Source organism: Oncorhynchus nerka, linkage group LG20 (assembly GCF_034236695.1).
Source record: "Oncorhynchus nerka isolate Pitt River linkage group LG20, Oner_Uvic_2.0, whole genome shotgun sequence".
Classification (NCBI taxonomy): domain Eukaryota; kingdom Metazoa; phylum Chordata; class Actinopteri; order Salmoniformes; family Salmonidae; genus Oncorhynchus; species Oncorhynchus nerka.
The window spans coordinates 53722311-53744629 of NC_088415.1; the positions used below are offsets into that span (position 1 = coordinate 53722311).

A 22319-nucleotide genomic window follows, 5' to 3' on the forward strand; every position below is an offset into this window, starting at 1 on the left:
AAACGTCCTGCACGGTGTTGGGCTGTAAGCACAACCCCCACCTGTGGACGTCGGGCCCTCATACCACCCTCATGGAGTCTGTTTCTGACCGTTTGAGCAGACACATGCACATTTGTGGCCTGTTGGAGGTCATTTTGCAGGGCTCTGGCAGTGCTCCTCCTGCTCCTCCTTGCACAAAGGCTGAGGTAGCGGTCCTGTTGCTGGGTTGTTGCCCTCCTACGGCCTCCTTCACGTCTCCTGATGTACTGGCCTGTCTCCTGGTAGCGCCTCCATGCTCTGGACACTACGCTGACAGACACAGCAAACCTTCTTGCCACAGCTCGCATTGATGTGCCATCCAGGATGAGCTGCACTACCTGAGCCACTTGTGTGGGTTGTAGACTCCGTCTCATGCTACCACTAGAGTGAAAGCAGCGCCAGCATTCAAAAGTGACCAAAACATCAGCCAGGAAGCATAGGAACTGAGAAGTGGTCTGTGATTATCACCTGCAGAACCACTCCTTTATTGGGGGTGTCTTGCTAATTGCCTATAATTTCCACCTGTTGTCTATTCCATTTGCACAACAGCATGTGAAATTTATTGTCAATCAGTGTTGCTTCCTAAGTGGACAATTTGATTTCACAGAGGTGTGATGGACTTGGGAGTTACATTGTGTTGTTTAAGTCTTCCCTTTATTTTTTTGAGCAGTGTATAAAGAAAACAGAGATATCTAAGGTCAGAACGTGACAAATGAACTGTTTTGCTGCTAGACAAGGCTCCGCTGATAGCCAGGTGTAGCAGTGGTAAGGATTCATTCTATGGTGCTGAAAATAAAACTGCTATTGGGACAGCTTTATGTAGGCCATAACGGTTTGTGGGCACCGTTTGTCACCGTTATAGTGCAATTAATGTATTGTTTAGTGTTGTGTAGTGGCTTTGCTGGCAGGCATAAAAAAATGTTGGGGGGAGTTTGCCTCACCAAGATTTGCATGCTAATATCGCCACTGTCCACAATGTATTTCTTTGATGGCTATAGTCTTGAAATAACCTAAATAATGTATTTTCGTTTTTTCTTAGGCTCCCTGTCTGTCTCCTTACCTATTTAGTGTGTTTGTATGCTGTTTAATATGACATGTAGTCGATGTGCACTTCTTACACTCACCTTTTCATGTTTATTCACATACTTTTAATTCAAATCCATATGGTTTGGTTTCAATACTTAAAAAGCAAATGGTCGGTCCAGGTAGTCACAAAAGTTGATGGATGTTGGTTAAATTGTGATTTTAATGAATGGACCGCAACCTCTCAACTCAGCTCACATGATCTGGTTGAAATGAACAGTAACACAATATACTTAACATGACCACAAAAGATCAGCAAATTGCTATTTCAGTTCCTGTTCTATGCAGTATGTTTGGGGTGTTTCCACTTAGGCCTGGGCACTACCTTTAAGGGACGTGTGGAGGAGCCACACAGATCCCATTCATGCCAACTGTACTGTTGAGATCAAATTATATCACAGGAGGTTGGTGGCACCTTCACTGGGGAGGGCGGGCATGTGGTAGCGGCTGGAGCGGAATAGGTGGAAAGGTATCAACATCATCAAACACGTGGTTTCCATGTGTTTTGATGCCGTTCCATTCGCTCTGTTACAGACATTATTAGGAGCCGTCCTTCCCTCAGCAGCCTCCACTGAATTATATGCATGAGGTTTTCCATTTCCTCAGGCTAAATTGTGCAAGACACACCTTTGCCTGAAGCTACACAATTTGAATAGATAATAATAGGTTGATGAGGAAGCCAAGGGTGTATACAATTATACATCTGTATTTTTAAATAAGTGAGCCAGGGAGGGAAAGTTTGGCTACTAGAGGTATGTACTTGCTACTCTGTTACATTGAACGATGTCATCTTTCTGATCTATTTACTCCATTTTGTCCTACAGGGAGTCATCATGCAAATAACTTAATTAACTACAAAGTAACTTTCCAGTGTTTCCACCTTTCTATGAAATATGACCTGTAAATAATTACATTAAGAGTGAAATAGTTTTCCTTTCATGAAATAGTAATTAGGTATGTTAAAAAACAGCTTTTTTTGTGTTGGAATGGTGTGAGTGCATATACAGGTCATTAAAAATATTTATGTGAGTAGACCGCTGATTGGCTAGTTCATCCTCCTCAGGATGACATGAGGAAATAGTCATACTTTTTTAAACGGTTTGTTTGAGGTGGGGTTTTGAAAGTGTTTTTTTTTTTCTCCAATTAACCACAAATACGAGTATAGGCTGAGTCGGCAACATTATTTGGTTACGAGTAAACAGAATATGAACTTTTAAAAGGGAGATTTTCACCAGGCAATTTAACAGGGAAAAATAGTTGATTATTAACAAATACATTGACAATTGAAAAAAAAAATGTATATAGATGAATTAATACAATCTAATTGTAATGCGTTAAAATGTTTCTTTTCTTGTATTTAAAGTCCAAACACACAAACTATGAGAGCAGAGCAAGGTCAACAAGGGCCATGGATACAACTGTAAACTCTCAGGAGCTGACTGCTGTTTGGAACAGTGATTTCATAAGAGCACTTTAAGGCAAGGAAACACTTTTAGCAAAATAAGATAATAATGTCTTCAATTCTTTCATATAAAAATAAGCAAACACATTGAGAAGGACTTCTTTAGGCATAAGCATCATAAAATCAAACTGAAGCGCTTCACCTTCATATAAACCATGTGACGCTACATATGCTATCCAACAATGCACAATGCATACATCTTGAATAATAACATCATTGGATACTCTTATGCTTATACAGTGTATTAATAAAATATTTGATGACAGAAACTTGACATCGTTTGTTCAGTACATTCTACTGAAAATGGGTGCATTAGATAACATTATTAACATTAGATCATGTATATCTAGATAATAAAATATACCACAGGATTCTTCATAAAGCATTTCAGTGGCCCTAACAATAATTCTGTTTCTTCTTCATAAGTGTGGACGACCCTAACAGTAATGGAAAATCCATTTCAGAGCAAGGCACGCTGGTGAAAAGCTTGGACACCTACTCATTCAAGTTCTGTTATACTTTCCAGGTCTATACCCAAACAGTTTGAGTTTATATATATTTTTTAATTAATCTCTTCAGAAATAAGTCTCTCACTGTTGTCGACTGTTATAGACCCCCCTCAGCTCTCAGCTGTGCCCTGGACACCATATGTGCATTGATTGCCACCCATCTATCTTCAGAGTTCGTTCTGTTAGGTGACCTAAACTGGGATATGCTTAACACCCCAGCAGTCCTACAATCTAAGATAGATGCCCTCAATCTCACACAAATTATCAAGGAACCCACCAGGTACCACCCTAAATCCGTAAACATGGGCACCCTCATAGATATTGTCCTGACCAACTTGCCCTACAAATATACCACTGCTGTTTTCAATCAGGATCTCAGCTATCAATGCCTCATTGCCTGCATCCGCTATGGGTCCGCGATCAAACGACCACCCCTCATCACTGTCAAATGCTCCCTAAAACACTTCTGCGAGCAGGCCTATCTAATCGACCTGGCGCAGGTATCCTGGAAGGATATTGACCTCATCCCGTCAGTCGAGGATGCCTGGTCATTCTTTAAAAGTAATTTCCTCACCATCTTAAATAAGCATACTCCTTTCAAAAAATGTATAACTGAGAACAGATATAGCCCTTGGTTCACTCCAGACTTGACTGCCCTTGACCAGCACAAAAACATCAAATGGTCCCCGCGATATGCAACTGTTCAGGGAAGTCAGGAACCAATACAGGCAGTCAGTCAGGAAAGCAAAGGCTAGCTTTTTCAAACAGAAATTTGCATCCTGTAGCTCTAACTCCAAAAGTTTTGGGACACTGTAAAGTCCATGGAGAACAAGAGCACCTCCTCCCAGCTGCCCACTGCACTGAGGCTAGGTAAAACAGTCACCACCGATAAATCCATGATAATCTAAAATTTCAATAAGCATTTCTCTACGGCTGGCCATGCTTTCCTCCTGGCTACCCCAACCCCAGCCAACAGCTCCGCACCACCGCAGCTGCTTGCCAGAGCCTCCCCAGCTTCTCCTTCACCCAAATCCAGATAGCAGATGTTCTGAAAGAGCTGAAAAACCTGGACCCGTAGAAATCAGCTGGGCTAGACAATCTGGACCCTCTCTTTCTAAAATGATCCGCAACCCCTATTATTAGTCTGTTCAACCTCTCTTTCGTATCGTCCGAGATCCCTAAAGATTGGAAAGCTGCAACGGTCATACGCCTCGTGAAAGGGGGTGACACTCTAGACCCAAACTGTTAGAGACCTATATCCATCCTGCCCTGCCTTTCTAATGTCTTTGAAAGCCAAGTTAATAAACAGATCACTGACCATTTCGAATCCCACCGTACCTTCTCCGCTGTGCAATCCGGTTTCCGAGCTGGTCATGGGTGCACCTCAACCACGCTCAAGGTACTAAATTATATCATAACCACCATCGATAAAAGACAGTACTGTGCAGCCGTCTTCATCGACCTGGCCAAGGCTTTCAACTCTGTCTATCACCGTATTCTTATCGGCAGACTCAATAGCCTTGGTTTCTCAAATGACTGCCTCGCCTGGTTCACCAACTACTTCGCAGACAGAGTTCAGTGTGTCAAATCGGAGAGCAGTCTCTGGCAGTCTCTATCGGGGTGCCACAGGGTTCAATTCTTGGGCCGACTCTTTTCTCTGTATATATCAACGATGTCACTCTTGCTGCGGGTGATTCCTTGATCCACCTCTACGCAGACGACACCATTCTGTATACATCTGGACCTTCTTTGGACACTGTGTTAACTAACCTCCAAACGAGCTTCGATGCCATACAACACTCCTTCCGTGGCCTCCAACTGCTCTTAAACACTAGTAAAACTAAATGCATGCTTTTCAACCATTCACTGCCCGCACCCGTCCGCCTGACTAGCATCACTACTCTGGACGGTTCTGACCTAGAATATGTGGACAACTACAAATACCTAGGTGTCTGGCTAGACTGTAAATTCTCCTTCCAGACTCATATCAAACATCTCCAATCCAAAATCAAATCTAGAATCTGCTTTCTATTTCGCAACAAAGCCTCCTTCACTCACACCGCAAAACGTACCCTAGTAAAACTGACCGTCCTACCAATCCACGACTTCGGCGATGTCATCTACAAAATAGCTTCCAATACTCTACTCAGCAAACTGGATGCAGTCTATCACAGTGCCATCCGTTTTGTTACCAAAGCCCCTTATACCATCCACCACTGCGACCTGTATGCTCTAGTCGGCTGGCCCTCACTACATATTCATCGCCAGACCCACTGACTCCAGGTCAAGTCTATGCTAGGTAAAACTCCACCTTACCTCAGCTCACTGGTCACGATAACAACACCCACCCGTAGCACGCGCTCTAGCAGGTATATCTCACTGGTCATCCCCAAAGACAACACCTCTTTTGATCGCCTTTCCTTCCAATTCTCTGCTGCCAGTGACTGGAACGAATTGCAAAAAATCTGAGCAGCTAACCGATCGCTGCAGCTGCACATAGTCCATCTATAAATAGCCCACCCAATCTACCTACCTCATCCCCATATTGTTTTTATTTACTTTTCTGCTCTTTCGCACACCAGTATCACTACTTGCACATCCTCATCTGCTCATCTATCACTCCAGTGTTAATCTGCTAAATTGTAGTTACTTTGCTACTATGGCCTATTTATTGCCTTACCTCCTCACGCCATTTTCACACACTGCTTATAGACTTTCTTTTTTTTCTATTGTTGTCACGTTGTTCATTGACTATAGCTCAGCATTCAATACCATTGTGCCCTCCACGCTCGTCACTAAGCTCAGGACCCTGGGACTGAACACCTCCCTGTGCAACTGGATCTTGGACTTCCTGATGGGCCGCTCGCAGGTGGTGAGGATAGGCAAACACATCCGACACGGTGACCATCAACACGGGCCCCTCGCGTGCGTACTTAGTCCCCTCTTGTACCTGTTCACCCACGACTGCGTGGCGGTGCATGACTGCAATACCATCATTAAGTTTGCTGATGACACAACGGTGGTTGGCCTGATCACCGACCATGATGAGACAGCCTATATGGAAGTGAGTGACCTGGCAGTGTGGTGCCAGGACAACAACCTCAACGTCAATGTCAGCAAGACAAAGAAGCTGATCGCAGACTACAGGAAAAGGAGGGCCGAGCACGCCCCCCATCCACATCGACATGGCTGCAGTGGACGGAGCCTAGAGCTTCAAGAATCTGTGTCCACATCACTAAGGCATTATCATGGTCCACACACACCAACACAGTCCTGAAGAAGGCACGGCAATGCCTCTTCCCCCTCTATTGCTAAAAAGATTATGCATGGGCCTTCAGATCCTCAAAAAGTTAAATAGCTGCGCCATTGAGAGCATCTTGACTGGCTGCATCACCACTTGGTTTGGCAACTGCTTGGAATTTGACCGCAAGACCCTACAGAGGGTAGTGCGTATGGCCCAGTACATCACTGGGGCCGAGCTTACCAGGCGGTGTCAGAGAAAGGCCAGCCAGCCTCCCAAATAATAGAACGTTTGTTCTGATACCACACGGCAAGTGGTACCGATGCACCAAGTCTGGGACCAACAGGACTCTGAACAACTTCTACCCCCAAGCCATAAGACCGCAAAATAGTTTGTCCGAGTAGCTATTGGTTAACTATTTAACTATGTGCATTGACCCTTTTTGCACTAACTTTTTTATTCATCACTTAGGCTACTGCTGTTTATTATCTATCCTGTTGCCTAGTCACTTTATCCCTACCTATTGTATCTACCTCAATTACCTTCTACCCCAGCACATTGACTTGGCACCCCATGTATATAGCCAGGTTATCGTTACTCCTTGTGTATTTCCTCGAATTCTTCTTCTTCTATTGATCCTTCTTCTCTCTCTGCATTGTTGGGAAGGGCCCGTCAGAAAGCATTTCACTGCTAGTCTACACCTGTTGTTTACGAAGCATGTGACAAATAAACTTGATTGATTTGGAAAAATATGACGTGAGTATTAAAAACATTAAAAACAATTTAGTGTACAACTTCATCCAACGATCAGGGTATTTCCATAATTACATGTCAGCATGAAAAAAAATAATATTACACTCAAATCATGGGAAAACTGAATAAAAGGCTTCCCATTCTCTTTTTGGAGACTTGAATGAAACACCAGATAAGTGGACAGGAGAGAGCAGTTGAAGGCTCCCTCTCATTGGTCCTGGACAACGATGTCAACAACCCCGTGCACCTGTGTCAGCTGTTTACAGTCCAGAGCTGCTACCAGCTTCCTGTGTCCAGCCTGGGTGGGTATGAAGTGTTCTGTCCGAGTCACCGTAGAGTGGCTCCCAACATCACTTGAGAGAGGAGAGAGACAAGAGTTATCAATTAAAGCAGGGATGAGCAACTGATGGGGAGCCTACAAAACATCTGAACTCAGCATGAGGGGCCGCAGTGGCTCAAGGGTCTGGGTAACAACATCCATACCCACACATGCAGTCAGCGCTCTAAGTGAAACATTTTAGTGGCTCGCCCTCTCGACAGTGGAGAGAGAAACTTTTAGAGTTCATTTCCTGCAATTCTACACATTGTCACGGAGCGTAGAGAAAATGTTGCAGTTCTAAAGGAAGTTTGTTGCAATTCTACACATTTTGCCATGAGGCGGATAGAAGATTTAGCCATTTTAAAGCTCATTTCCTGCAATTCTCCACATTCTGCCATAGGATAGAGAGAAACGTTTTCAGTTTTTAATAAATCTGAGCGAGAGTGACTAACAAAATCAATGGGGGGGCCCCCCAGTTGTAGTAACCTTATAGTTACCATGACTACTACAAGTTTAGATAGCTGGCGTGACAGAAAATATGTATTTACCTCATTTGTTGGATATTTAACAATGATTTACTTTAACAAACAGTAAGGTACTTCTGTCCTACCAATACAGCAGTTGAAGAGATGGTTTCCACTCTAGCTTCCTGCAGTTAGTCTGGACATATGGTCAAGCAAACGGGTTTTTGCTAGAGATAGTTTGAGCTGACAATGACTTGGTGATTAAAAACCTAAAAAACTGGCATTCTATAGACAAGATGTGGTGTGTGTGACCCGAGGTAGAGAGAGCCTGGAGTTTAGAACAATACCTCATTGCCTCATCTTCCTGGCATCTGGGAAACTATTCCGTGTTGGAAGTAAAACAACATCCTGTGCAGATAACCAGGAGATGGACCAAGGTGGCTTATGGGAAGGGTAGAAATGATTGACTAAGCATTTTTTAGGGCCTATATAAGATCTGTTTTTGCACTCGGCAACATACTTTGGAGTGTGGGGTCGACGCTTTCATTATTGCAATAATGAATCGATGTTAAATAAAGATGATTGCTTGAATAACTGTCCAAAGTCTCTCTCAGTACTGAAATTTCCACGACACAGGCTAGACTAACTTATGATTATGAAATAAATAAATTGTTGACATGAGCTAATTGAGTGACTGTCAGTGACTGACATAAGAAAAAAAACTGCTGATGGACAACCACATTTCAAAACTCTCAACAGTAAGTTGTGTTCCCAAATTATTTTTAAAAAAATAATTGGGGGAGGGAAATTGATGTATGTGCATGCGGCTCGTGTGCCACCCATTGCCCATCCCTGACTAAGAGTAACTGGGAGAGGGACAGAGAGAAACAGGAGTTGATATACATACGGAGAGAGATCGAAAGGAATATCATTACTGTCATTGAGAGTTATAAAGTGAAAGAGAGAGGAGAGAGCAGGATAATAGCAAGCTAATAGAGGCGGGTAGTGTCTTACCCCACAACCACCTCTTTGACCTCCTGCAGGCCCAGTCCCTCCACCCTGAGCACCACGCCCCTCAGTGTACGTGGCAGAGGGTTGGTGAACGTGATCTTGGCTGTCATCTTCTTACCTACCACCGCCTCCCCTACAGCCTGAGGAAACAAACACAATAACTATTTTCAGCGCTGCTGTTTATCTGTGCAGCGACATCTGTATGCAGTCTGTGCCATGGTCCTGAGGCAAGACATCAGTACTTCATTTCTGTGGCATTACATTTGTTTTGGGATACTATACTGAACACAAATATAAACGCAACATGGAAAGTGTTGGTCCCATAATTTCACGAGCTGAAATAAAAGATCCCAGAAATGTTCCATATGCACAAAAAGCTTATTTCTCTCAATTGTTGTGTTTGGCAGTACGTCCAACCGGCCTCGACTGCAGGCCACGCGTAACCACGCCAGCCCAGGACCTCCACATCCGGCTTCCTGACCTGCGGGATCGTCTGAGACCAGTTATCCGGGCAGCTGATGAAACGGAGGAGTATTTCTGTCTGTAATAAAGACCCTTTGTGGGGAAAAACTCTCATTCTGATTAGCTGTCCTTGCTCCCCAGTGGGTGGGCCAGTTTACCAAGCGCCCCTGCCCAGTCTAATGAATTTATTTCAATTGACTGATTTTCTTAAATGAACTTGAACTCCGTAAAATCGGTGAAATTGTTGCATGTTGCGTTTTATATTTCTGTACAGTATATGTTAATAGAGACAGAGGGAAAAAATGACTCTGATAGAATCATAACCAGTACACCATTGATTACAAAAAAAAAGTGTCTCTACACTGTTTGAAATTCAAATGTAAACGGCTTTTATTGACCATCGAATTGACAAAAGATGGAAAAGGTACATCCTGAATCCCAGTAACAGATTGTGTTCATGTTAAACTGTGTCTTACCTCAATGCTGAGGTCGGGTGTGCGTAGCCTGAAGCTGGTCTGAGTGGCCAGGACCTGTTGGGTCTCGCTGACCCGTCCAGACAGAGTCAGCATTAGAGCAGCCTGGTCCACCAGCTGGTCCTGGTAGCTGTGGTAGGGCAGGACCCACTGCATGGCCTTCACTGAGGAGGAACAGAGAGAGATTACTGCACATTCTACAGGGACCATTTGAGAGTTTGGAGGATGCACGTCGGAGAACATTTTTCATATTACGGTGACTGAGCTGAAATGGTGGCAGTGGGGCTAGCTGCTGGCTTCTGTTTGCTTGAGATTAAAGTTGCCCTTAACTCCAGATCTAGGATCAGATTACCCTACCCAAATCCTAACCTTAACCATTAGGAGTATGACAAATATCTGACCCTGTAGCAGGGGTTAAGGACACCCTCCACCTCCAGCCCCTTTACTAACCTTCATTGGGCTTGAGCGCCACAGGCATCTTGTCCTTCTTGACGGTGCCCTTCAGCACCCCGGTGTAGTACATGACTGCCACCTGGATGTGTAGTGTGGTCTTGCGGGTCTGGGAGCTGAAATTGGTCATCACGATGGTCAGCTGGGCGTCAGCCCCCATACGAGGCCCCTCTCCCTCCAACTTCACCTCCAAGCTCACGTCCTCCGCCATGGATGTAGAGTACACGTCAGGCTTGGTGCCATAACGACTGGCTGTCTCCACGGCGATACGTTCCTCCTCTGATCCTGGTGGGGGGAGAGTGGTGAGAGAGAGAAGGGGGTGAGGAGAGAATATTCTGCTGGAAACTTTGGTGTGTAAATATTTATCCCCGATGTCTGCACAATTAATACATTAATAGTATGTTTAATAGTATGTTTCCTCAGAGCCTCAGATGTGAACTCTGATATTACTTTCTTTGTACAGGTAACCATCCGAACCTTAGTGTTTTTATGTGTGTGTATGGTTGCCAAGCTACCCTCTGACAGTGTTTGATGACATGACTGTACCTTCGGTGTGTTTGTACAGGTGTGTGATGTCATCGCGTTTGTCAGAGCCCACAGCCTTGGTGCTGATGCAGTGGCCCACAGCCTTCTTTTCACATTGGATCTGAGTGAAGATACCATCCAGGTTCCTCTGCCAGTAGATCTTATCACTGTTCACCTGACCAGACACACACAGAGACAGACAGGAGAAGTAGGGAAAGTGTGCAATCTTTGATCAAACCAAGGTCAGTTTTGCCATTCCCTTTCTATTTGGAGATTTGGGATGGTTAAGCTGAAAAACTGATCCTAGATCTTCAACCATCTCCTTCCCATAGTGCTCACCTCAGCAAAGATGAAAGGTGTGTCGTATTTGAGGTAGACCTGGCCGGTGCGGATGGCGGTGACAGAAGCAGGGCCACAGCGGAAGGTCCCCTGGCTGGTCTCCTGCGGGGTGGCGTCTAATGCCTGCCAGCCGCCGTTACCAGGAGGAAGGTCTGGCCTGGCCATCCAACAGTCGTTCCATACATGGAAATTCCTACAGAGAGGAGGAGGGGGTTGAGATTACATACGTAATTAGGATCAGGAGTTTGACCATAGACATCTATTTATATAACTAGAGCCTGGTGTTTTTCTTGATCCAGTCACATGATCAGGAAAATCTCCTGGGCCTTTTTATAGAGTATGATTTGTGTAGCAAGGCAATGGGTATTTAAAGTGGCACACTTTAAACTTGTGGCAGATTAGACGCATTTGATGTGACCAGGAAAACCGGGCCCTACTTAAAGTGGATGATAACTCACCAAACAGAGTCGGTGTTGAGTTCATCGAACGGCTCCATTTTCTCGTCAAAATACATGTCTGTGGTGAGTGAGACGTCTGTGTCGTGGGCCGACTGAAAGTTTGTTACACTACGGCACGGTATACCCAAGCACCTGAGCACTGAGAGATGGAGAGAAAATGAAAAGGAGGGGGAGGGAGAGCGAGGAGCACAAATGAGGCAAGGCATGAACAAAATTGACACAGATAAGAAAAGCAAGCAAAAGGGAGAGATCGCACAGAGAGCAGGGGTGTAAAGTACTTAAATAGAGCCTTGTTGTAGTCTTAACATTCTGTGTACTCCCCTTGTCCTAAGGTTCAAAAATGACCCGCCTTCACTAAACCACTAACATAAAAGCAGTTTAATTTAATTTTAAAATCCCAAATATATTTTGCATGAAGAAGCAACCTGTCATTCATCACAAACTTTGTGAATATCTGGGTTTTCCCTCTGCACAATGCAGAAAGACTGCATTTAATCAGTGGACACCACTCGTTTTATTACAACACATCTGTCATAATGGTTTTCTTTACTAAAGCAGAGGTTTATTATTATTATTGTTAAAGGTACTGCATAGGTGTAAACATTTTTTTTAGCAAGAGATAGCACTTGTATAGCCTAAGAAAGTTGCAGAAATGTGCAGAAAGTAGTTTTGAATGCATTTTATTGAAGGGAAACAACAGTCTTGAACTTTTTTGGCAACATAGTGATATATTCTTATCTACTGTACAATGAGGAATTCAACTACAAAATACTCGTCTTCTCCCATTTTTTAAAAACCATTCCCCCCCCACAAGGTGTATAACCACAACAATATATAAGAATATAATAAGATACTCTAATTAGCACATGTAGGACATAGTATTTGTTTTTACAGTCCTTCTTTGGGGGGAAGAATTGGCATCTCCTCCTCTTGCCTGCCCCAGCTGCAGCCTCAGGTGGATCAGGACAAGAATCAGCCCCCTGAACAGCTTTCTCAAGTGCTGCAGAAGTTGCTGTGCGGGGAGGCTCTCCCTTCTTTGAATGTGTGGGGTTATAAGTGCCTTTCCCAGCTGCTCCAGGAACACACTCCTCTTGTTCCGCTTATCAGGCATCCAGGTAGGGTTGATTTTGTTCCATATCATGAAGACATTGTATGAGGACACATCAATGATGTTATGGACAACCTGAACAAGATGATGTTATGGAAGATGACCAGGGGCCAGCGGGCAGTCGTCTTCCTGCAGCGGTAAGTTCCAATCACCTTGTCCAGGTTGTCCACGCCTCCTTTGTTGTGGTTGTTGTCCAGGATGGCTGGCTTCCTGTCCTCACGATCACTGTGAATCTCAGTGATTTGTGCAGTGTGCTTAGGAGGACCACATTCTTGTTCGTCTTCGGGAGGTAAGAAACTAGATTGGTGGTGGGGGGGAAGGCAAACTTTGATGAAGGCCTCTCTCCCCCTTGTTGCGAGGAGTGCAGGGGGAGATCAGGCTTGTTCCTCTTTGGGAGGTAAGAAACTAGAGTGGTGGTGGGGGTGAAGGCAAACTGATGAGAAGGCCTCGCTCCCCCTTGTTGTGAGGAGTGCAGGGGGAGCTCAGGCTTGTTCCTCTTTGGGAGGTAAGAAACTAGATTGGTGGTGGGGGGGAAGGCAAACTGATGAGAAGGCCTCGCTCCCCCTTGTTGTGAGGAGTGCAGGGGGAGCTCAGGCTTGTTCCTCTTTGGGAGGTAAGAAACTAGATTGGTGGTGGGGGGGAAGGCAAACTGATGAGAAGGCCTCGCTCCCCCTTGTTGTGAGGAGTGCAGGGGGAGATCAGGCTTGTTCCTCTTTGGGAGGTAAGAAACTAGATTGGTGGTGGGGGGGAAGGCAAACTGATGAGAAGGCCTCGCTCCCCCTTGTTGTGAGGAGTGCAGGGGGAGCTCAGGCTTGTTCCTCTTTGGGAGGTAAGAAACTAGATTGGTGGTGGGGGGGAAGGCAAACTGATGAGAAGGCCTCGCTCCCCCTTGTTGTGAGGAGTGCAGGGGGAGATCAGGCTTGTTCTTTCTAACTGTGCCAACCATGGTGATCTTCTTCTTCAGGAGCTGCTGGCTGAGTTCAATCAGTAGTACACATAATCTCATTTCACATTGTGTGTGTGTGTGTGTCTTTGTGGTTTTTGTGTTGTGTAAATGATTTTATAACTGCCGGGTCAAAAATGACCCTAAGACAATCTTTGTACCCTGGTGGTGTACAGCTTTCATGGAAATATGAACAAAAACGATGTTTCACTTTTTCTAATGTTGTTGAAAAAACATAATTTAGGGGGTTTTCTCTGCTGTTAAACATGTTTTTCCCTTAAGACAACACAAGGGTTAAGTAAAATACTTTAAAGTACTACTTAACTTTTTTTGTCAACTTTTACTTTTATTTCACTACATTCCTAAAGAAAATACTTTACTTTTTACTCTACACATTTTCCCTGACACCCAAATTTATTCGTTACATTTTGAATGCTTTGCAGGACAGGAAAATTATCAAATTCCTGCACTTATCATGAGAACATACGAAACACAAATGCTTCATTTGTAAATACCTCTGAGTGTTGGAGCGTGCCCCTGGCACTCCGTAAATAAAATAAAAATAGAAAATGGTGCTGTCTGCTTTGCTTAACATAAATCATTTGAAAATATTTATACTTTTACTTTTGATACTTAATACAATTTTAGCAATTACATTTACATTTGATACTTAAATATATTTAAAACCAAATACTAAGTATTATTTTACTGGGTGACTTTCACTTTTACTTGAGTCATATTCTATTAATAAGGTATCTTTACTTTTACTCAAGTATGACAATTTGGTACTTTTTCCACCACTGCCAGAGAGTCAGCAACAAATGTGCCTGTGTGTCTGTGACAAAAGTGTTAGGAATGAAAGGAATGCTGTTGGGGTATTTTGGGTAGATATCAGTTGTGGGACCCTATCAGAGGCACTGCTATGTGCTGCTCTGGGGTCAGCTACCGAGTGAGGGCCACCCTGGCCTGCACTCAGTATGAATTGAATGGTGTTCTGTTACAGAGAGAAACTAATTAGAACGAATTAGCATGACAGACTAGACACATAACAGGATGTGATGGATAATGATATTGTTACTGTGTCTACCTCATTTCTACCAGCATGTCACATGTGCAACCAGAGGAAAAAAACTCTAGACCACCTTTACTCCATACAAAGAGACGTGTACAAAGCTCTCCCTCACCCTCCATTTGGAAAATCTGACCATAATTATAGCCTCCTGATTCCTGCTTGCAAGCAAAAACTAAAGCAGGAAGTACCAGTGACTCGCTCAGGGTAGCCTAGTGGTTAGAGTGTTGGACTAGTAACCGGAAGGTTGCAAGTTCAAACCCCTGAGCTGACAAGGTACAAATCTGTCGTTCTGCCCCTGAACAAGCAGTTAACCCACTGTTCCTAGGCCGTCATTGAAAATAAGAATTTGTTATTAACTGACTTGCCTAGTTAAATAAAGGTACAAAAAAATACAGAAGTGGTCAGATGACAGGGATGCTAAGCTACAGGACTGTTTTGCTATCACAGACTGGAATATGTTCCGGGATTCATCCGATGGCATTGAGGAGTTTACCACATCAGTCACCGGCTTCATCAATAAGTACATCGATGACGTTGTTCACATTGAACATACGTACATATCCAAACCAGAAGCCATGGATTACAGGCAACATCCGCAATGAGCTAAAGGCTAGAGCTGCTGGATTAATCCAGACGCTTATAAGAAATCCTGATATTTCCTCAGACGAACCATCAAACAGGCAAAGCATCAGCACAGGACAAATATTGAATCTTAATAGACCGGCTCTGACACTCGTCGGGTGTGGCAAAGCTTGCAAACTATAACAGATTACAAAGGGAAACCCAGTCGCAAGGTGCCCAGTGACGCAAGCCTACCAGATGACCTAAATACCTTTTATGCTCGTTTCGAGGCAAGCAACACTGGAGCATGCATGAGAGCACCAGCTGTTCTGGACGACTGTGTGATCATACTCTCCGTAGGGACCAGACAGGTTGCCGGGATGTATACTCAGAGCATGTGCGGACCAACTGGAGAGTGTCTTCACTGACATTTTCAACCTCTCCCTGACCAAGTCTGTAATACCTACATGTTTCAAGCAGACCACCATAGTCCCTGTGCCCAAGAATGCCAAGATAACCTGCCTAAATGACTACCTCCCCGTAGAACTCCTGTCTGTAGCAAGAGACCTGGCAGTGTGGTGCCAGGACAATAACCTCTCCCTCAATGTGAGCAAGACAAAGGAGCTGATCGTGGCCCACAGGAAAAGTAGGGCCGAGAATGCCCCCATTCACATCGACGGGGCTTGTAGTGGAGCGGGTCGAGAGCTTCAAGTTCCTTGGTGTCCACATCACCAACAACCTATCATGGTCCGAATACACCAAGACAGTCATGAAGAGGGCATGTTAATACCTATTCCCCCTCAGGAGACTGAAAAGATTTGGCATGGGTCCCCAGATCCTCAAACAATTATATAGGTGCATCATTGAGAGCATCCTGATAGGTTGCATCACAGCCTGGTATGGCAACTGCTCTGCATCCGATTGCAAGGCGCTACAGAAGGTAGTGCATACGGCCCAGTACATCACTGGGGAAGACTCCAGCCACCCAAGTTACAGACTGTTCTCTGCTACCGCACGGCAAGCGGCCCAGGAGCGCCAAGTCTAGGTCATAAAGGCTCCTTAAAAGCTTCTACCCCCCAAGCCATAAGACAGCTGAACAATTAATAAAATGGCTACCCGGACTATTTGCATTTCTTCACACTGCTGCTACTCGCTGTTTATTATCTATGCATATTCACTTTATCCCTACCTACATGTTAATTTTGCCTTAATTGCCTTGACTAACCTATACCAACACACATTTACTCGGTACCAGTGCCCCCTGTATATAGCCTCTTTACTCTTATTCTATTGTGTTACCTTTTCTAACTTTAGTTTATTATATTATAATAATAATATTATATTTTCTTATTCTTATTTTCTTAAAACTGAATTGTTGGTTAAGGGTTTGACAGTAAGCATTTCACGGTAAGGTCTGCACCTTACCGGCGCATGTGACGAAATTAAATGTGATTTGATTTGATTTGACACACCTGTGGTGGTGACCCCAGAGAAGACCCAGCACTGTCCGTATTTGACAGGCAGGCCTCCCTCCTTGTGGTATTTCTTCAGGATCTCCACACTGCCATTCCAGGCTGTAGGGGAAACTCCTCCCACATAGTTCCCTGACCAATTCCCAGCCAGGACCCCATTGTCATCTTGGGAGTTGATCTGGAACGCAACAAAAAAAATGGGAGAGACCGTTTTGTTTTCAATAAGATAAAATATAGCAGCACGTGGTTGTTTTTACTTAACCAGGTAGGTCACTGAGAACACATCTTTAAAAAAAAATGTATTACCATAACGTTATAGTAATGGTCATGAAATGAACATCAACATACCTCAACATAATTCAGACGAATGAACGTACGCCAGGAATAAATCAACGGGAAAGTATGTGTATGATAAATAAGTATGTTCACTACTGGAGGTCAAATAAGTTGACAGGTAACTCACCATGGCAGATATGACTCTGACCACGTTGACAGGGTCCCCTCTACCAGGCGGAGGGATCTCACTCTTCTCCAGCACATAGAGACAGGCCTCCAGCATCCCCTCAAGGAACTGAACAGCACAGAGAGTGGGAAACAGACAGACAGGGAGAGATGGAAGACATGATTAGGGGTCAACCAATGAATAAATGACTTGTGTTCGTTCTGTGCTTCATAAATGACTTCAACGACGGTGGTTTTCAGGATGACTGGAATTGGCCGAAAGAAAGAAAGACATCATCGCCACCGCACTTGATTTTGAATTCCCTCCCCGTCTCGTACTTGTCCGTAGTTCCATGTGCGATCTCCAATCTGTTTCTCTGTGCCGTAGTAGAGTCTTCCTGTGTCATTCAGCACATACTCCTTCTTCTCCTCCTCATCATCCATGTACACGGTGTCATCTTAGGGGGAGTGGGAAGAGGGACAAAGATTAGGTATGCATTTTTTCAGTTATGCGTGGCAAAAATGATTTCTGTTTTTCTTAACATTTCTGAAATGTAATGTGGTGTGAAGTCCACAACACAGTCATATCTGCCACAAATAACTATTTTGATAAACACCGGGGAGAATCAGAGAGACAGGCAAGGATAGGGTTCACTGTTATTTGATGAATATCTGGACCATACAAAGCAGGGAGAGTGAGTGCAGCCAGGAGAGGGTTAATCACTACTAGCAAAATGTCTGGACTTCACGAAGCAGGGAGAGGGTTTACTATTACTAGAGGCCAGAATAGGTTTAAATGTTGCTAGCACAGTGGCCGGCACTCACTGAGGGGCCTTACTCATTTAGAGGAAAAGGGATGGATTGTGTGAACTCATCCTAAATGGATAATACACCACAGGGTGGAGTAAGGACCCTATGGGAATATCTGCTTCTCTCTTTTCCATCCGTTTGTTGTCTTTACTGACCACATGGACATGATTATCTGTGTGAGACACTGTGAAACAGGAGAAAGCTATTGGGAGGAGGGACAAGAAGAAGGGGAGGCAGGGGAAAAAGCTAGGGTGGGGGTGGGGGGTGAGAACTAGCAGAAGGGGCAGAGAGGTTAAACGATATGTTTGGGAGCAGTGGTCAAGATGGGATGTGGGAAGGAAGAGGAAGGAAGAGGTACAAAAAGGCTACACAAACTAATGGCGGGAGAGGACGCTAATAAAGAGGGAGTGGTAGAATCCCAAGGAGGTAGGGAGGAAGGGTAGAGATTGTGTCGAGGTTTTATGGGAGGAGGTACAGTATAGATTTGAGCTGTTGACAGGATCTAGCAGCTGAGATTTGGCTGGCTTTACTACTTAATAAACATCTACAGCACGTAGAGAGAGAGAGAGAGCGAGAGAGCGAGAGAGCGATAGAGTGTATTACTGTCATATACTCCTACGGTGCAAGGCAGTTTGTACAGGAATTGCGCAGAAGTTCTCTTGTTAAACTCCAGAAGCCTCAAAATACAGGATTGATTGAAAAGACAATATAGCAGCATAAGGGAAAACAGGCCAACATGTCAATTGGCAAAGACCAGAGTCCCAAGCAAATGTACGTGTGGTCTTGACGTGCAACCAGAGAATGAAACAAACATTCTGGGTCACACTGGGTCAAGCTGTGACTTTATGATGGATAGCAGCACATTATTGGGCAGTGAGCTGAGTTTCCCGCCTATGTGCAAATTAGCGCTTCTCTGTGAGACCAAGAGGCTAAATAGAGCACAGTCCTAGAGCCAGCCTCTGTTAGACACTGAGGGTACAAAACATTAGCAACACCTGGTCTTTCCATGACATGGAAGGTGAATCCAGGTGAAAGCTATGATCCCTTATTGATGTCACCTGTTTAATCCACTTCAATCTGTGTAGATGAAGGGGAGGAGACAGGTTAAAGAAGGATTTTTAAGCCTTGAGACAATTGAGACATGGATTGTGTGTGTGGCATTCAGAGGGTGAATGGGCAAGAAAACACATGCCTTTGCTATGTCAGTAGGTGCCAGGCGCACTGGCTTGTGTCAAGAACTGCAACGCATCTGGGTTTTTCACGCTCAACAGTTTCCCGCGAGTAACAAGAATGGTCCACCACCCAAAGGACATCCAGCCATCTTGACATAACCGTGGGAAGCATTAGAGTTAACATGGGCCAGCAATCTGATGGAACTCTTTCGACACCTTGTACTCCGACTTATTGAGGCTGTTCTCCGGGCAACTCCATATGTAGGAAGGTGTCCCTAATGTTTTGTACACTCAGTGTATAAACCCCTAGCTCTTTTGAACTCTACGTCTACTCTGTGATCTGTCACTTGGTCCTGGTGTTTAGATGGGGTCATAGGTCTGTTCCTATAGCAATGGAATAACGTCATTGAAACATTAGACTTAAATACAGCATTGAAGCTGAACTGTGATACAATGGGATACCTTTGTTTGACCCACTGTGTCAACTTTAGGTGAGCACGGGGGGTGGGGTTGGCACTTCAGTGGCAATGGTATGGTCCTTAACGTGCCGACCTTGCCTCCCAATATTTATTTTTCTTCTCTCTCTCATTCCTTCCTCCCACATTTCCCAACAGTCTTTACCTTCACACCAGGGGTTGAACAGCATGACGATGTCTTTCCTGGGGTCGCGTGTGGTTGCAGACCCGCCCTTCGGAGACTCCACCGTCACGGTGATCTTGTACTTGCCAATCACAGCTTTGGCGTGCGAGTTGACGGACAGCTTGATCCTGTTGCCGTTCCGCTCCACTATCTTGGCCTCCCAGCGGTCGTCCTCCAGCTCTTCCACCAATTGAATGATGACGTGCGTGTTCTTTGACACCATGGGGAGGGGTCCTGTCAGACACATTAATAAACGGTTTGTCAGGTTATCATTTATGGTCATCACAAGCGTGTGCCAAATGGCGCCCTTATATAGTGCAGTGCACTATAGGGAATAGGGGGGCCCTTTCAGGTAAAGCTTCAGGGGGATTGAAGCAGTGTAATATTGGTGGAATATCATTGTAGTAACAGTGTAGTGGTGCCTGAAACCCATCTCAACAAACTATGCAGTGTTCAGGACCATCGTGTTACTCCCAAAGACCGCCGTAAAGATTGATTGTTCTCTTATCTCTGATGGAAACGGTACCAACCCACATCGAATTCCTACTGCACCTCTCTTGGACTTAAGCCCTCTCACCCTTCACACAGAAAAGGTCCACAATACACACACAATCATTGAAACCTGCTTTCAGTCAAATACACCATACGGCTAACAGCTGCACTTGACTGGCACACACATTCTATTGCAGAGGCAGGAATCACATTCTTCACATAACCAGAGGGGTGGAAATTCCAAATCCCGTCACACTCCACTTGGCAAATACCAATGCCTACTATTTATACAGAGTGAATGTGTGTGTAATTGCATGTGAGAAACAGCAAGAAAAAGCTCCGCAAACTATACCAGTGAAACACTGTCTTGAATTGACCTTAAAAGAGTTGAAATAAAGGTAAGATAGTGGAATGACAACGAGCGGCCTTTAAAGGTAACGTGTAGTCTGCTGTGCAGGAAAGTGAGGAAACCACAGTATCCACACCACTGTAATTCAGAGCCTGTTGTGCCAGAGGGTGACAGTGCCAAAACCAAATGTGAACCACAGGTGTGTCACTGTTATGCAGTTCAGTTCAGCTTCGGTAAACTGAGCTGAGTACAGTGAAAACTCCACTGAGGGTAAACACACAGAACGTCTTCACACATACAGCGGGGTCTGAAGTTAAATTGACACCCTTGATAAAGATGAGCCAAAATTGACCGTATTAAATACATCATTGAAATACTGAGCTATGTTGTATGCTCAAAGCATATGGGAGAATATATTGTTTTATTCTAAGACAACTGCTCAGAGAACGAGATTTTGATGATCAAGTATTCATTTAGATTTTCTTCGTCTGCGCTTATCGACTGGCCTCTTCGATTCAAACCACAGGTTTTCAATGGGATTCAAGAAATGGCAATTGCAAAATGTTGATTTTGTGGTCAACCATTTCTTTGTGGATTTTGATGTGTGCTTGGGGTTATGGTCTTGCTGGAAGACCCACTTGCGGCCAAGTTTCCTAGCAGAGGCAAAGTTCAGCTCACTAGTCACCATAGCAACACCCACCCGTAGCACGTGCTCCAGCAGGTATATTTCACTGGTCATCCCCAAAGCCAACACTTCCTTTGGCCGCCTTTCCTTCCAGTTCTCTGCTGCTAATGACTGGAACAAATTTCCAAAATCACTGAAGCTGGAGTCTTATATCTCCCTCTCTAACTGTAAGCATCAGCTGTCAGAGTAGCTAACCGACCACTGTACCTGTACACAGCCAATCTGTAAATAGCCCACCCAACTACATCATCCCTATATTGTTACTTATCCTCTTGCTATTTTGCACCCCAGTATCTCTACTTGCACATCATCATCTGCACATCTATCACTCCAGTGTTAATGCTAAATTGTAATTATTTTTCGTCTATGGCCTATTTATTGCCTTACCTCCCTACTCTTCTACATTTGCACACACTGTACATAGATTTTCTATTGTGTTATTGACTGTACGTTTGTTTATGTGTAACTCTGTGTTGTTGTTTTTGTCGCACTGCTTTGCTTTATCTTTGCCCAGGTCGCAGTTGTAAATGAGAAATTGTTCTCAACTGGTTAAATAAAGGTGAAATAAATAAATAACAAATATTTATTTTTGCAATATTCAATTGGTAGTTAAGGTCTTGTTGGACTCAGGAGAGGCAAAGGTCAAGAGCTATGTGTCCTCTGAAACATGGCCCAGCCAAGCTGCACTGCTTCTTGACACAATACTCACTTAACCAGGAAGCCTTGTCAGCGTGCATTGCGCCCGGCCCACCACAGGAGTGGCTAGAGCACGATGAGACATGGACAACCCAGCCAGCTAAACCCTCCCTTAGGCTAGCGAGCAAACATGAACTTGATTGACCATGCTGTAGGTCATGTAACTGTTTGTTAAATGCAATATGCTCTGTAGACTCCACTGGACAGATGTTGCGTCAGAACAAGAGGTGTCACTGCAGTAGCTGGTACGAATCCAGACTGCATCATATCCCGCTGTGATTGGGAGTCCTGTATGGCGACTCTCTCTCTCTC

General features: G+C 44.4%; 1 protein-coding gene across 1 annotated transcript in view; it reads right to left on the reverse strand.

Moving 5' to 3' along the window:
• Window positions 1-1246: 1246 nt before the first annotated feature.
• LOC115102768 (protein-glutamine gamma-glutamyltransferase K-like) overlaps window positions 1247-22319 on the reverse strand; it is a 46401-nt gene continuing 25328 nt past the window's right edge. Inside the window, exons 4-14 of the mRNA XM_029623046.2 lie at window positions 19768-20019; window positions 17504-17622; window positions 17187-17294; window positions 16724-16901; window positions 11568-11706; window positions 11110-11302; window positions 10792-10945; window positions 10246-10530; window positions 9799-9959; window positions 8864-9000; window positions 1247-7419 (exon numbers count right to left, since the gene is read on the reverse strand). Of these exons, the coding sequence (XP_029478906.2) occupies window positions 7275-7419; window positions 8864-9000; window positions 9799-9959; window positions 10246-10530; window positions 10792-10945; window positions 11110-11302; window positions 11568-11706; window positions 16724-16901; window positions 17187-17294; window positions 17504-17622; window positions 19768-20019 (1871 nt within the window). The 3' untranslated portion in view covers window positions 1247-7274. The remainder of the gene's footprint in view (window positions 7420-8863; window positions 9001-9798; window positions 9960-10245; window positions 10531-10791; window positions 10946-11109; window positions 11303-11567; window positions 11707-16723; window positions 16902-17186; window positions 17295-17503; window positions 17623-19767; window positions 20020-22319) is intronic.